This window comes from Canis lupus, chromosome 4, assembly GCF_011100685.1.
Source record: "Canis lupus familiaris isolate Mischka breed German Shepherd chromosome 4, alternate assembly UU_Cfam_GSD_1.0, whole genome shotgun sequence".
NCBI lineage: Eukaryota > Metazoa > Chordata > Mammalia > Carnivora > Canidae > Canis > Canis lupus.
In genome coordinates, this window is record NC_049225.1 from 24,665,687 (window position 1) to 24,681,165 (window position 15,479).

The following is a 15,479-nucleotide window of genomic DNA, read 5'->3' on the forward strand; positions in this document are numbered from 1 at the left end:
ATGAGGAGTGACTACTGGTAGGCCTAATGTTTCTTTTTGGACGATGAAAATACTCAAAATTGATTATGATGATCATCACAGAAATTTGTGAATATGCTAAGAACCACTGAAGTGTACATACACTTTAAAAAGGTGAATGGTATAGGACTTATTTCTCAATTTTCAAAGTTTAAAAATATATTGCTCTTATCTTTTTCTTTCCTTAATACCTTATCCTGACTTCTGGTATTTACCAAAGCCCATCACTGTTACTTTTTCAAAATCCACATCAAACTGGAACTTTTTCAATAAAACTATAAAAAAGTAATTAACATCCATCCCATTATCCTGTCCATGTTGTACATAGGTCTACCTCTCTTAGAGTAAGGTTGTACAGTTGTACATAGGTCTCTACAGTTGTACATATAGGTCTACCTCTCTTAGTATATGTGCTGCCGAAGCGAGCACAGGTCTACCTCTTAGAGTAAGGTTGTATCATATGCCACCTTACATGCCCCTTAGTATTTACACAAAACTAATGTTCTTTGAATTATAATTGATATTTACTATTCTCAATTCTTAGTACAGTCGTTCGCCAAATCTATTAAATTTCTGCTTTGTGTTGGGGAGCTTCACACAAAGAATAGGGTTCTCATCCTCAGCAGAATTTATAATCTAATATTTACAATTTTTTGTATCGTAATTTTTGTTTAGAACCCTTAGGATATTTAAAACCTCCTTTTGTATTTCTGACTACCCATTATAATGCTCAATATACTCAATAAGTAATTACTCAGTAGTGGGGATAAACCAACGAGTTTTGTAATGATACGGCTACATCATTAACTGAGCTCCTGAACTACTACTCCAAAGAGCTAGCATCCAATTTTCCCAGAGATACTATAAGTTTCATTCACTAATTGAGTACCTCCTGTATGTCAAGCTTCACTTTCTTGAATCATGATTAAATTGCAACTAATTTTTAAAGTTTTTCTTATTTTTTTTTAAACCAAGGGCCAATAAAGATCCTTAGGGAGTTTTAGTAGACATAAAAGTAGGCTATATATTATTTATATTTATGCATATAAACATATAATCCCTTTTAAAAAGTTGCTACAGGAATACTCATCCTTTTTCCACGTGAAAGTTTAGCATTTATAAATATAGAATGAAAATTTATGTAAAATAAGATGCAAATTACTCTTATAGGTTAAAGAGCTGAATCTTTAAAAAAGTAATACAGTTTTGACATACTACCAACTATAACTGTCCAATGGACCTACTAGGGTTTTGGAACTTAGTGAACTTTGGAACTTTTTGAAAACTAAAAGTTTTCAGCAACTTTTTCTTTTATTCAGCTTTATTACACAGAACTAGAGATTGTTGTGATATTTATTTTTTTGTGATTTTTATTTAATTTGGGATTCTGATTAGAATAAGAACAGTGAAAATTATGCCTTATAAACATTGCATTATTACTACCATCATTGTGATATGGCTTCACATTGATTGTAGAGGAAAAAAAAAAAAAAAGAATTAAGGCAATAACCACATGTGCAAACCAAGCACAATACCCTGACACAGTCCTTAGTAAAAAGCTCTTTTGGTTAGGTGATGGTTGATATTGCTGCATGCAGATAAGTCATTGAAGGATATGCTTCATTTATTTAGAAAATCTCTCCTACTGGCCCACGATAGCCAGAAGAAGCTTTCGGTAATCTCCACTTGTGTCACTTGCAATCATTGTGCCCAGGGTCTTCTGATACATCTGACTGAACGTCTGTTTTATTTGTACAAGATCAATCTGCATGCAAGAGAGGATATTTTTGATGTTAGAAAAAAGCTGTTAAAAGGAAACTGATATTTATTGGAATTATTCTTTATTTATTTATTTTTATTTTATTTTTTTAAAAGATTTTATGTATTTATTCATAGACAGAGAGAGAGAGAAAGAGGCAGAAACACAGGCAGAGGGAGAAGCAGGCTCCATGCAGGGAGCCCGACGTGGGACCCGATCCCGGGTCTCCAGGACCACGCCCCAGGCTGCAGGCGGCACCAAACCGCTGCGCCACCGGGGCTGCTCAGAATTATTCTTTAATAGTGAAAAGAACCTAATTCTAAATCAAAGCAGAGGGGGCGGAAAACACCAAGTGACTGACATTTCAGAGCTAGCATTCTTACCACTGCTAGCATCACCCAGGGAAGGGCTAATTCACTGTTGTGTAAAGATACTATGAATAAGGGTGGTACTAGTTTCATCTATTATCCCCAAAATATTGGTCAGTTAAAAACCATTAAAAAGGGACACCAGGGTGGCTCAGTGGTTGAGCGTCTGCCTTTGGCTCAGGTCATGATCCAAGGATCCTGGGATCCAGTCCTGCATCAGGCTCCCCACAGGGAACCTACTTAGGTCTCTGCCTCTCTCTCTGTCTTTCATGAGTAAATAAAATCTTAAAAATAAACAAATAAATAAATAAAAACCACATAAAAAATTGATAGGATGGTTACTCTCAAAAACACAAAAAATAACAAGTGTCTGCAAGGATGTGGAGAGACAAGAATCCTTGTGCGTTGCTGGTAGGAATGTAAAACAGGGCAGCCGCTATAGAAAAGGTTTGGTGACTCCCAAAAAAATTAAAATATAACTACCATATATATGATATAGCAGTTCCACTTCCAGGTATATACACATACGAAAAAACAAGGACTTGAAAGCAAGAACTCAAGCAAATATATGTACAATTATGTTTACAATAGCTAAAAAGTGAAAGCAACCCTAGTGTCTATTGACAGATTTATTCATCTACAGATGGTGGTGTATACATACAATGGTACATTATTTAGCCTTAAAAAAGAAATTCTGACACATGCTACAACCATGGATGAATACTGAAAATGTTATGCTAAGTGAAAGAAGCCACTCACAAATGGATAAATACTGTATGATTCCATTTATCCAAGGTACCTAGAGTAGTCAAATTCATAGGAAGAGAAAGCAGAATGTTGCCAGGGGCTGGGGAGAAAGGAGAATGGTGAATGATTATATAATGAGTATGGATTTTCAGTTTTACAAGGTGAAAAAGTTGTGGTGGTAATGATTGTACAACAATGTGAATGTACTTAATTTAAGCCACTGGAATGCATACTTTTAAATGGTTAAAATGTTAAGTTTTAGGTTGTGTATATTTTATGCTTTAAAGAAAAGATTGTGCTTAGAAAATTTAGGTCTAAGTACAAATTAAGTTTTTTAAAAACACTGTATGATGGTGATCTTTTAAAAATGATTTACCTTCTCTACTCTAATTTAGTAGCATGTTTTCTTTTAAAAAGAAGTCCAATAAATATATAAAGTCAAAGAAAGGAAAACATTTGAGGTATATTTAGGTAAAGAGAAAAAGATAAATTTTTAAAACTTGTTTTATAATTAAAAGGCATGCTAAATTTCAAGAATTTTTGTATCCAATAGGATTAATCTTTCATATAACTTTTTACATTAGCAAAATAAAAAAGATAAACATTTTTCCAACTTAGCATACATCAGTATTCTCTGCAGACCTTCTCAAGTAGGAAAATCTCTTGGCACTGGACATACGGAGACACAGTGGTCTGTTTCACTAACCCAACCCTCTCGCACAGGATGAATAGAGTAAACACTACTTTACACAGCTTCTACTAGCAGTGCTAAAGTGAGCTCTTTCTGAACACCATTCCTAATGACCAGCTGAGGAACTTTTAGGAAATGAACATTCAAAATAAAGTAAGATCAGGGGTGCCTGGGTGGCTCAGTCAGTTAAGCATCCTAACTCTTGATTTCAGCCCAGGTCACAATCCTAGGATTCTGAGATCAAGCCCTGCAAGGGTTCATACTCAGGAGGAGTACGAGGTTTAAAGGCTCTCTCCCCCTCCATCTCTCTCCCAATTTGTGTGCTCTTTCTCTCTCAAATAAATAAATAAATCTTAAAAAAAAAAAAAAAAAAGAAAATCAAGTAGGATCAGACAAGAAAAGACAGCCTCACCTCACTTCGAGTGACCACAATCCTGACCAGGGTGGAGTCATCTGTGCCAGCACCTTTCATAGAATAGTAGAGCCTCTCAGCAAAGAAGGCGGGGCGGTTGAGGGCACATTGCACTGCAAATTAGAGATACTTTACACATGATGCCTTAACAAAGGTATCCATGCTCCAGCTTCATTTATCACCTTTAGCCGCCTTTGATCCTTATCATCTCAGAAATCTTGATTTTTCTCAGCATCCATCTATCTTTCTAGCTGTCAGACAGGTTACCTTTCATTCTAGAGGATTCCCTTTAGCCAATAAATCCCATTATTTTTTCCTCCATCGATGTAATACCTTAGGTTCCTTACATTTTCCCCCCCTTCAAGTGAAAAAATACATAGCAACTGAATCCTGGTAATATCTTATGTAAAAGAAATAATAACTGAAATCTGAGTTCTTGATGTCAAATATATCATTTGGGTGACAGAAGGATAAGAGATACATTCTAATATAAAAAACAGATGTGAGGGCAGCCCAGGTGGCTTAGTGGTTTAGCTTTAGCACTGCCTTCAGTCCAGGGTGTGGTCCTGGAGTCCTGGGATGGAGTCCCACGTCAGGCTCCCCTGCATGGAATCTGCTTATCTCTCTGCCTGTGTCTGTGCCTCCTCTCTCTCATGAATAAATAAATAAATAAAATCTTAAAAAGAAAAACAAAAACAAACAGATGTGAGCCAAAATTTGAAAATGTTAATAATTAATAAGTCTGATACGTTTTTTTTCTGGAAAATTAACTTAGCAGAGTCTCTTCCTGCAGATGGCAGAGATATACTAACTGTACATTATTGCTTTAACTACAATTACTATAGTAATATTTATAGGACACTCAACTAATAACAATGTGTTACTAATAACTCTCTTTAGTCATATATTCTCCATAAGAATTAAATTTCCATTTCTTTGGACATCTCAAAGAACACCAGAAACTGGAGTTTTTTATTTCAAAGGGAAAAGAGTCTCAATGGACTGAATATTTGAAAGATCAGTTTTTGGGGGGGCACTGGCTGGCTCAGTCAGTGGAGCATGTGACTTGATCTCGGAGTTGTGAGTTCAAACCACATGTTGGGTGGAAAGATTATAAATAAACTAAAAAAAAAAAAAGGGGGGGGGGTTTTGTGGGGACACCTGGGTGTCTCAGTCAGTTAAGCACCTGCCTTTAGTTCAGGTCATGATCCCAGGATCCTGGGATTGAGCCCCATATTGGGCTCCCTGCTCAGTAGGGAGTCTGCCTCTCCCTCTGTCCTTCCCCCTGCTCAGGCTCTCTTGTTAAATAAATAAATATTTTTTAAAGGTGTTTTTTTGGGAGCTCAAAATGAGGCTTTTTATGGTGGCACTTGTAGTTCTTTAGGGCTTTCCCATTCACTTTAATGGAAATGTTATATCTGCTGTAATTCTTGCTTAGTCCTCATGAAGGGCATACAGAATAAAGACCAAATAATTCCAAAACAATCCTTTTTGATCACACCACCACCATTCATAGGGAACTGTATAAAAAACATAGGATTAGTTCTGCCTAAGCAGATTCCCAGGAGGCTATAGCTATATTAATTATCATCACTTAATGGTAACAACTATTCAAAGCCTCATTCATCTACAAATAAAATAAAAGCAAAACATAAAAGTATCTTACAGATAGTCTTTAAACCACTTTCAACATTTCCAGAAAATTCACGGGCAACACTACTTAGCAAATCTCGATTAGCCACCTGCAAACAAAAAGTACAAGGGTTAAAATATTTTCACAACTTAAAACTGAAACCAAACCTTTAAAAGAAAAGCTCATACCCTGGAATAAGCCTCCACAGTAGCTTTCAGCTGAGGAAAGCTTCTTGTGGCAAGAATCATGTTAAAGCAAGATTCATCTGTCCCAAGTCTCCCCTCACCAGCTTGATAGAGACGTTGAGCATCTTCCTGAGCCAACTGGTGGTTAACATTTTGGTTCTCATCACGATTTCCCTGCAACAGAGGAAGGCAGGAATTGGAAAATATGATACAAGCTCTATTAAAAATTTTTTAACAATGTAGTCACTTTTGGACTTAAAGGGACAATTTGTTAGAGATTAATGCATAAAGTTTGCCATGCATGTCATCATTTCCAAAGAACCTATACTAGTGTAACTAGTACTTTATTATACCACCAACTATGGAGTTTATAATATTTGATCATGGTTTAATGAGGTTATATTAAAATGAGAGGTTTTCGGGGCATTAAAGACAGTTAAACCAGAAAAGTTTCTGTAAAAAATTATTTATATACATATATACATATACACACACACACACACACACACACACATATATAACCCCTCCCCCACACAAAAAGAAAAACTTCTCTACTAGGAGATATAAACTCTCACTCAAATGAAGAAATTATAATCCTCCTTAGCTGGGATTTAAGATCAATATGCAGTATACTGAGTTCCACTTTGTATTCATTCATGCAGCTAAAAAGTATATGGCACTTGTTTTGTGTGAGGCTGTATTAGTCAGGGTTCTTCAGAGAAAGTGAACCAACAGGATGTGCTAGGTGGTAGGGACAAAAGAAAGACAAGGTCCCTGCCCTCAAAGGATTTAGATCAAGGGAGGGAATATGTAATATGGAAGCTTCATGAATCTCCTTTCCTTTAGTCAAGTGTAGTCTTAATATGTAAGTTTTATTTTAAATACATAAAAATGACACATAAGCTTTTTAGAAAAAGCTGTAAATAACTCCAGTTATGCTGGACTGTGCCAATTTGTGTATCAAACTCTTCCCTGGAAAGGGGAAGGAGAGAGCCAGAGAGGAAGCTCTAGGCCAGAACGAGAGTAAAGCTTATATGGGCATTTGGTTTCTCTCAAAAATAGAAACACAAACCCAAAAGAAGGAAAGGCTGCCCTCTAGAGTCTCTGTGTCTGTCTGAGGAACAAAATGGAAAGGTATTCCTTGAAGGTGAGATGCTGTATTCTGAGGAGTACTGGGCAGAAGAAATATGCAGAAGCATACTCTAAATGGAAGACTAAAGAGAGCACATGAAAAGATGTTCAGGAAAAGCTTCCCAGATGACTGCCTGCCTTTGGACTCAGACACACAACACCAGTAGCATTTTCCTGGGAAGCCATTCTTCTGCTCACTCTGTAAGAGGTCCCTTTACTTTGTAAAGTAGCTGGGCCTTGAATTCTGCATAAAGAGACTCAGCACCTCATAAAAAGTCTTAATAATCATTTTTTAGTGTTAAGTCTCTGTTCCTGCTTTTGTTGTCTTGTTATTGTTTTTAAATGCTAATCTACTCCCTTATTCTGTTATTCCACGGTGGGGAAATTCAGTTTCTTCCCACCCATTTGCTTTATTTTCTCATTTCCACATCCACTAACTGCTGCACACGGTTCTTGGCAACTATCTCCCTTTGCTCTGAACAGCCGCCTCTATTTTCAGATCCCTCCAGAGTGTCCAACCTTGTGACTAGCAGGATAGCCAATAACTCCTGATACTGAACCAGTATGCTGGTCTTCAAATAAACCATCACCTCATTCTGTGTGTTTAATATCATCCCAAATACTCTATTTGGAGAGTTTTCTGTCACTGCTCCAGCACATCTGGCAAATCAGAATAAGGGATGGTGCTAATCACAACATTACTATGAAGTGTGAGAAATGTTTCTGCACTTCTATCTCTCCTCACAGTTTCCACCTCCTATAGCACTTCCATGGCAGTCCTGCATATTTTCAACTGATGGTCCAATTTAACTGACAGTACAATGCTAAGCTTAGAAGTACAAGATTCTTCCCAGCCTAAAATACAGAGCCTCAACTTGATTTCTGATTCCATATACCTTTAAAGAGGTTAATTTCTAATCTCTTACAAAAGCCAGATCTGCATAATAAATCTAAATTGTGACTACAAAGAAATGTGTACACTGTAGTCTGTGTTAAGAATTCCTAAAGATGGCAACATTCCAAGTAGGCTAAATACTAAAAAGAGTAAATAATGCTCACTGATAGCAGAAAGAATGTTCCATCAACATATATTCATGCTATACTCACCTGGCACATGGATACAAGTAAACGTTCAAAATGCCCTGATGTGTCTGACCTAATGTCCTTTTCAAGGTCTCGTCCAAATTCTGATTGATAACATCTGACAATCTCTCGGATTTCCTGATTTGTTCTTGTGCACAAAATTTCAATCAATACACGTTCCTGAGTTCCTGCTCCCTATGTGAAATGAAGAAAGGAAGAATTATACAAAAGAAAACCACAGGGTGTGATCCTGGGGTCCCGGGATCGAGTCCCGCGTTGGGCTCCCGGCATGGAGCCTGCTTCTTCCTCTGCCTGTGTCTCTGCCTCTCTATGTCTATCATAAATAAATAAAATATTAAAAAAAAAAAAAAAAAAATCACTGGAAGTAATTAAATCTTACTATTCTATCAAATATTTCTTTGGCCTTCAGACCTAAAAAGCTCTATATATTCAGATGATATGATATAATGTATTGATTTAGCTGTACATTCAAAACTGCCATAATTTGTGGGGTTTAACATTTGAAATAGGATAAAATATGCAAAGTAAATGACATACAGTACCTTCATTGCATTCCGTAAACTCCAGGCATCATAATATGTAGATGGCATGAATAGGGCAAGGATCAGTTCTTCCATATTTCCACTTAACTCTGATTTAAGGTCTTTGATTAAATCCTGTTTAATTACAAATACAAACTAAGTATGAGTGCTCTCCAAATTTCTTGCTTAAATTTTTTAAGAAAAATATGGAAAAACGGAATCAAATTGCTTTATGAAAACCTAAATTTCAAATTTGAATAGCATATACTAGAAACAAGTAAATATATACATTTAAAGTTTGTTACACTTTAGATGTATTTTTTTTTAATTTGAAATCAATTAATTAACATAGTGTATTACTAGTTTCAGGGGTAGAGTTTAGTGATTCATCAGTTGCATCTAACACCCAGTGCTCATTATATCAAATGCCTTTCTTAATGTTCATCACCCAGTTACCCCAGTTCATCCCCCTGGGGGCCTCTCCTCGAGCAACCCTCAGTTTGTTTCTACAGTTAGAGTCTTCTATGGTTTGACTCCCTTTCTGATTTCATCTTATTTTATTTTGCCCTCCCTGTACCTATGTTCACCTGTTCTGTTTCTTAAAGTCTACATATGAGTGGGGCACCTGGGTGGTACAGTGGTTGAGCATCTGCCTTTGGCTCAAGTCATGATCCTGGGGTCCTGGAATCGAGTCCCACATCAGGCTCCCCATTCTCCCTCTGCCTATGTCTCTGCCTCTCTCTCTGTCTCTCATGAATACCTTTTTTAAAAAGTCTACATATGAATGAAATCATATGGTATTTGCCTTTCTCTGATTGACCTTCTAGTTCCATTCATGTCATTGCAAATGTTAAGGTTTCATTCTTTTTGATGGCCAATACTCCACTGTATATATACATATATACACAAACACTCCACATCTTCTTTATCCATTTATCCATCAATGGACATCTAGGCTCCTTCCATATTTTGGCTATCGTGGACATTGTTGCTATAAACACTGGGGTTCAGGTGCCCCTTGGAGTCACTACATCACATTTGTATCCTTTGGAGAATACCTAATAGTGCAATTGCTGGGTTGTAGGGTAGCTCTATTTTAAACTTTTTGAGGGAAAAATGGGAAATTCCATACTGTTTTCCAGACTGGCCATACTAGTTTTGCATTCCCACCAACAGTGTAAGAGGGTTCCCCTTTCTCTACATCCCTGCCAACATTTCAAGGCCCAACTTGGGGCTCAATCCCAGGATCCTGAGACTGTGACCTGAGCAGAAGTCAAGAGTCAGCCACTTAACTGACTGAGCAATCCAGGTGCCCCTCAAGCAGACATATTTTATTTGTCTACCAATAAGCACTTAAAAAAAAAGATTTTATTTATTAATTCATGAGAGACACAGAGACATAGGCAGAGAGAGAAACACGCTCCCCACAAGGAGCCTGATGTGGGACTGGATCCCAGACCCCGGGATCATGCTCTGAGCTGAAGGCAGATACTTAACCGTAGAGCCACCCAGGTGTCCCTACCAATAAGCACTTAATAGATACCTACTATCCTTCTACCACTATACCAGGTACAAAAACAGACACGTGAGGGGATCCCTGGGTGGCTCAGTGGTTTAGCGCCTGCCTTTGGCCCAGGGCGTGATCCTGGAGTCCCGGGATCGAGTCCCATGTCAGGCTCCCTGCATGGAGCTTGCTTCTCCCTCTGCCTGTGTCTGTCTCTTTCTCTCTCTCTCTCTGTGTCCCTGATGAATAAATAAATAAAATCTTAAAAAAAAAAAGACACGTGAAATAAAGAATATAACAAAATGATAAACAGATATTTACTTAGTATAAGATACTGTTCCTATTCTACTGTGTTCTTATTTGGAAAGATAAACATCTAAAAAGAGATAATATAAGGCAACTCCAGCACCAGATGAGTAAGTGACATAAATAAACAGCAGAAAAAGCTGGAACAGGAGAAGTTAAAAGTGGGCCAGAGAACTTAGAGAAAGCTCCTAGCCCAGACCCTGAAGAGTATGTAAAAATTAGCAGGCAAAGAGGAAGAAGAAAGATATTTCAGGCAAGAGGGAGGAACACAGATGAGAAAAAGAAACATGATTCCCAGTCTTGGCTATGCATTAAAATTATCTGTGGAATTTTTCTTTTTTTAAAGATTTATTTTTTTTTTTTTGATAGAGAGAGAGGGAGAGAGAGACAGAGACACAGGAGGAGGGAGAAGCAGGCTCCATGCCGGGAGCCTGACGTGGGACTCGATCCCGGGACTCCAGGATTGCGCCCTGGACCAAAGACAGGTGCTAAACCGCTGAGCCACCCAGGGATCCCCACTGTGGAATTTTTCTTAAAAAAAAAAAAAAAAAAATTCCAAGTAAGCCACAAAAGACACATTTATGTAGAGGGCAAATATTCATATTCTGCATGTGTTCTTAGGTTTGAAATGGGATTATGATGTTCCAGCTAAGGTTGAATCATTGATTCTAATTGATAAAGAAGAATGTGGAATCAAGAACTCCACAACAAATGATATTTGTATTAATTAATAGGAAGCCAAGAGAAAAGGTGGCTGAGGGTTAAAAAAAAAAAAAAAAAAAAAACACCCTGTGAATTTAGTTTTAATGATATAGGAAAAAATTTAGGAGAGCATAGCACAGGTTATATATGAACTAAAGAGATTCATAATATGGAAAATACTTTTCTTCGAGAAGCAAGCCTGATGTTGAACCCTGAGGAAATCAAGAATTTGTATCACTTAATCAGCTTTAAGACTAAAGAAGTGGACCTGGGCCAGGCAGCAAGAATAAGGCAGAGCAGATCAGGTGAAGTGGGACAAACCAATGAAACTTTACTCCCATTCTGAGAAAAGTAAACTGGATCCAGAGAATGTCAGGAAATGCTAGGATTCCTATCTAAATGGAAAAACAATGCTACCTGGCCTACCCTTTATGTCTAAGAAGCAATAACACTATTTAGCCACAGAATCTTGCTGGATTTTGTCACTGATCATCCAGTCAGCAAATATTTATTAAGTGGCTATTTATTATTATTCCTGTACTTGGAGCTAAAAACGCACATATGAATATGGCATGGTTTACCTGAGGGGAGCTCATGGGTTCAGGGAGTGGGCAGTGCGATTGATCAGTTATAGCAGAGGTTTTATAAAATGCTACTCAGCCACAGAGAAAGCAGCAGCAAAAACCTGCCCAGAGAAATCAAAGAAATTTCAGAGTAGCTGATTTAAGGTAAATCTGGAAGAAGCTGTTTGGCATGAAGAAAAAGAGGAAAAGGTGTTCTAGGCCAAGAAAACAATGTATACCAAGCATAGAAATATAAAAGACCATGATGTGTGCAGGGAATTGCAAGAATGGCAAAAAGTTCCATGCAATCATAATGAGGATATATTTAGAGGGAGAGAGAAGAGTGGAAGAGGATCCCAAACACCAAAAATAGGAGGGGCTGTATAGTAAGTCCTTGAATCCCACTATAAAGAGAAGACTGAGAACCAAACTATTTCTCTATTATACTATTTTTCTATTTTATATATAAATTTATTATCAATTATACTATTGTGGCCACAATCTATTTTCTACTGAGCATCCATCACATATCAGACATAGTATGAAGTATGATTATGAGATCAAGGACTACTCCAGAATTAGAAAGGCTTTTAAGAGAGATAAATAGTGAACACACCACTCTGGGAGTCTCTGAAATCTAGCTGTCTCTACTTTATACCACTAGCACTAATAAAAAGATAGTATCCAATCCGACAAAAATGAAGAGTCTACAGGCCACTGTTTGTGGCCAGAAAAGAAAAAAATATATATACCTTGCCATACATGGTCTTAAAAGCTGCTTTAATTTTTTGCCTCTGATCATTGGAACGGTTGGCCACAACGTCCACAATTGCCTGTTCATCTGTCCCTGGAAGAACCATACATGTTTAATTAAGTAAAGATGAATTCTGTACTGGGTATTCCTTGAGGACATCTCTTAGATGTTTATAAGGTGCCTGGTGACAGATTAAATTGAGGTATGTGCACAGGCACATAAATTTGATTTATAATATTAAGCCTATTTTTACTTTAGATTCAACCACTCAAACTTATAAATAAGATTAAAAACCTGTTTTCCTTACCAAAACCTTTCATTGCTTTCCGAAGAATTTCTGCATCTCTCATGGCATCAAAGTTGGCAGCTGGTCGGATCGTTCCTTGGGTTCCCTGAGTCATTGCGGCAGGCTGAAACAAGAGGCATAAAATCCATGTCAGTTGTTATGCTAATTATTTCATAATATAAAAATATATCAAATCATGTTGTACACCTAAAACTAATACAATGTTACATGCCACTTATACTTCAATAAAATGGGGGGGGGGGTTTGAAAAAACATTCAACTTCCTTAATAAAAGAAATACAAATTAAAAAAAAGTCAGGATTCTCTCCTGACAAGACAACTTAAGACCTCCTAAGACATCACTTAGGCAAAGAGGCCATGTTTAAGTTTTAGGACAAAGGATTTGAACATTTTATTATGAAGGCTCATTCTGGAACAGGCAAGAAAGACCTATCCTCTTCCTACCAAAAGACAGCTAAACACCAAACTTTCAGGAGACAAGAAAGACAAGCTTGTGAAATTAGTTACAATCTCCCTAGGTCTTGATTTCCTTCTTGGTATGAGGAAAAAAAAGAGATTGATCACTGGATAGTAGTGAGATGAGCAGCAGTGTTTGATTTAAAGACAATAACACAATAAGAATTTTAGTTAGGTAGACCTTGAGCTGCCCAATAAGGTTTCAAATAAGCAATATAATTTTGGCAATATCTCTCCATTTCCTCTACAGGCCCTCATTATCAAACATGAAATAACTCATTTTGTAATAAGAAAAGACACAAAATGAAACAATGGTTGGAGACTTTGAGAGGTAGAATATTCTTCACTGATTACACAGGAAATAATCCAGAAAGCAAAACAGGGACTATATTTTGAAAATATAAATCTACGGGGAAATTTAAAAATCACTATAATGAATGCCATGGCAATAATTTTTCCAGAGAGAATCATCAATGGATGCTAAAATTAGCAAGTACAACTATGATGAGAACCAAGATACTTGCATAGTTTGTAACATTATGGTGGAAAACCTGGCAGACCCAAGTGATCGAAACCAATCATTGCCAATAAGAGAGTAAGTCAACGATAAAAGCCTCCTGATATGGGGATTCAAGATAATTTCTGTGGTATTCCTCCCAAAACCTGACTTTAATCATGAGGAACTATCATCAGACAAACCCAAGCCAAGGAATCTCCACAAAATAACTGGTAGTACTCTAAAAGTGTCAAGGTCATGAACAACAAAAACTGAAGCACTGTATCCTATTAAAGGAAACTTAAGAGGTGGGCCTGGCTGGCTCAGTCAGTAGAGCATGTTACTCTTGATCTTAGGGTCATGAGTTCAAGGGGCACATGGGGCAAAGAAATTACTAAAAATATAATAATATAAAAATTTTTTAAGAAAAGGAAACTTAGGAAACATGACAATAAATGCAATATTTCATCCTAGATTTGATCCTGAACCAGAAAAGGAGGGCATTATTGGGATAACTGGTAAATTTGAATAAGGTCTATAGGTTGGGTTATAGTATTACACCAATGTTATTTCCTGATTTTGATCATATTGTGTTTGTGTAAGAAGTTAATATTGGAGGATCTGGGTAAAGAGTATACAGAATTCTAATGTACAGTTTTTATAACTTTTTTGTAAGTCAAATTATTTCAAAATTTAAAGAATTTAAAAATTCACAGCTAGGAAACAAATAGTTTTCTTAAACTATTCAAATCAGGGCTTAAGAGAGATGGGATGAAATGAGAGGATATCCCACCACAGTTTTTTAAAACTGAATTTTAATAATATATTTCATTTAACCCATTATCTCTGAAATATCACTTAAAGATACATTCAACACCATTCCAAAATATAAATGACTCAACTGCTTTTTAGGCAACTGAAACTGCATTTAAAGTTATACTCATTGAATACAACAATATGCCAGCAACTGCAGACACAAAGTAAATTGGGAAAAAGGGACCAGACCGTCTTTCAGCAAAGATTTTTAGGGTCAATAATTTCTCTCTTACCTATTCTCTCACACCAACAATTTCTTCTAACGACTGTTCTACACTATGAAGTTTCTAAGCCAGCAATACAAGCAGAGAACCAACACATATTTGTATGGTGGTTTTAAGAAAAAACTGAAATCATTCTCAACTGCAAATATTCAAGTATAATTTTTTCTTCAATATAAGTCTTTATAGGAGACTTATGGTATCAAGAAACTAAGAAAGTTTCCTTTGACGTAACCACCTTTACTAAAATCCTAAGTAGAGCAAAAACCTTTGCTATACACTGGACTAGACAGCAACAGAAACTAACCCTTACATGTACTATTTGAGGATTCTCATTTTCTGTTATCCTCTTCTTTCTTAAAAAACAAACTGGGGTGGGAGAGGCCTGGGTAGCGCAGTCAGTTAGGCATCCGACTCTTGGTTTCAGCTCAGGTCACGATCTCAGGGGTTGTAAGATGGAGCATAGAGTCTGCTTGAGTTTCTCTCTCCCTTTTCTCTGCCCCTTCCCCTTACCAGAGGGGATCTCTCTCAAATAAGTGGGGTGCCTGGGTGGAACATCAGTTAAGCATCCAACTCTTGGTTTGGCTCAGATTGTGATCTCATGGTCATGAGACCCCATTCAGCAGGGAGTGTGCCTAAGACTCTGCCACCCCCTAGTGTATGCTCATGTGTACCTGTGTTCTCTCGAAAATAAATATTTTAAATCAATCAAAAAAAAATTACTCCATTTTTCATCTGTAGGGAAAAATGGATGTTTCATTCTACGTTGAAAGTCTACATTTGAA

The 15,479-nt window shown here is 37.0% G+C and overlaps 1 protein-coding gene across 4 annotated transcripts in view; it reads right to left on the reverse strand.

Annotated features, from left to right (window-relative positions):
• Positions 1–1,310: 1,310 nt before the first annotated feature.
• ANXA7 (annexin A7) overlaps positions 1,311–15,479 on the reverse strand; it is a 28,012-nt gene continuing 13,843 nt past the window's right edge. For all 4 annotated transcript variants that reach the window (XM_038534337.1, XM_038534336.1, XM_038534334.1 and 1 more), the window contains 8 exons: positions 12,706–12,808; positions 12,397–12,491; positions 8,591–8,704; positions 8,052–8,222; positions 5,817–5,987; positions 5,662–5,737; positions 3,996–4,108; positions 1,311–1,783 (listed from right to left, as the gene is read on the reverse strand). In XM_038534337.1, the coding sequence (XP_038390265.1) occupies positions 1,661–1,783; positions 3,996–4,108; positions 5,662–5,737; positions 5,817–5,987; positions 8,052–8,222; positions 8,591–8,704; positions 12,397–12,491; positions 12,706–12,808 (966 nt within the window). In that variant the 3' untranslated portion in view covers positions 1,311–1,660. The remainder of the gene's footprint in view (positions 1,784–3,995; positions 4,109–5,661; positions 5,738–5,816; positions 5,988–8,051; positions 8,223–8,590; positions 8,705–12,396; positions 12,492–12,705; positions 12,809–15,479) is intronic.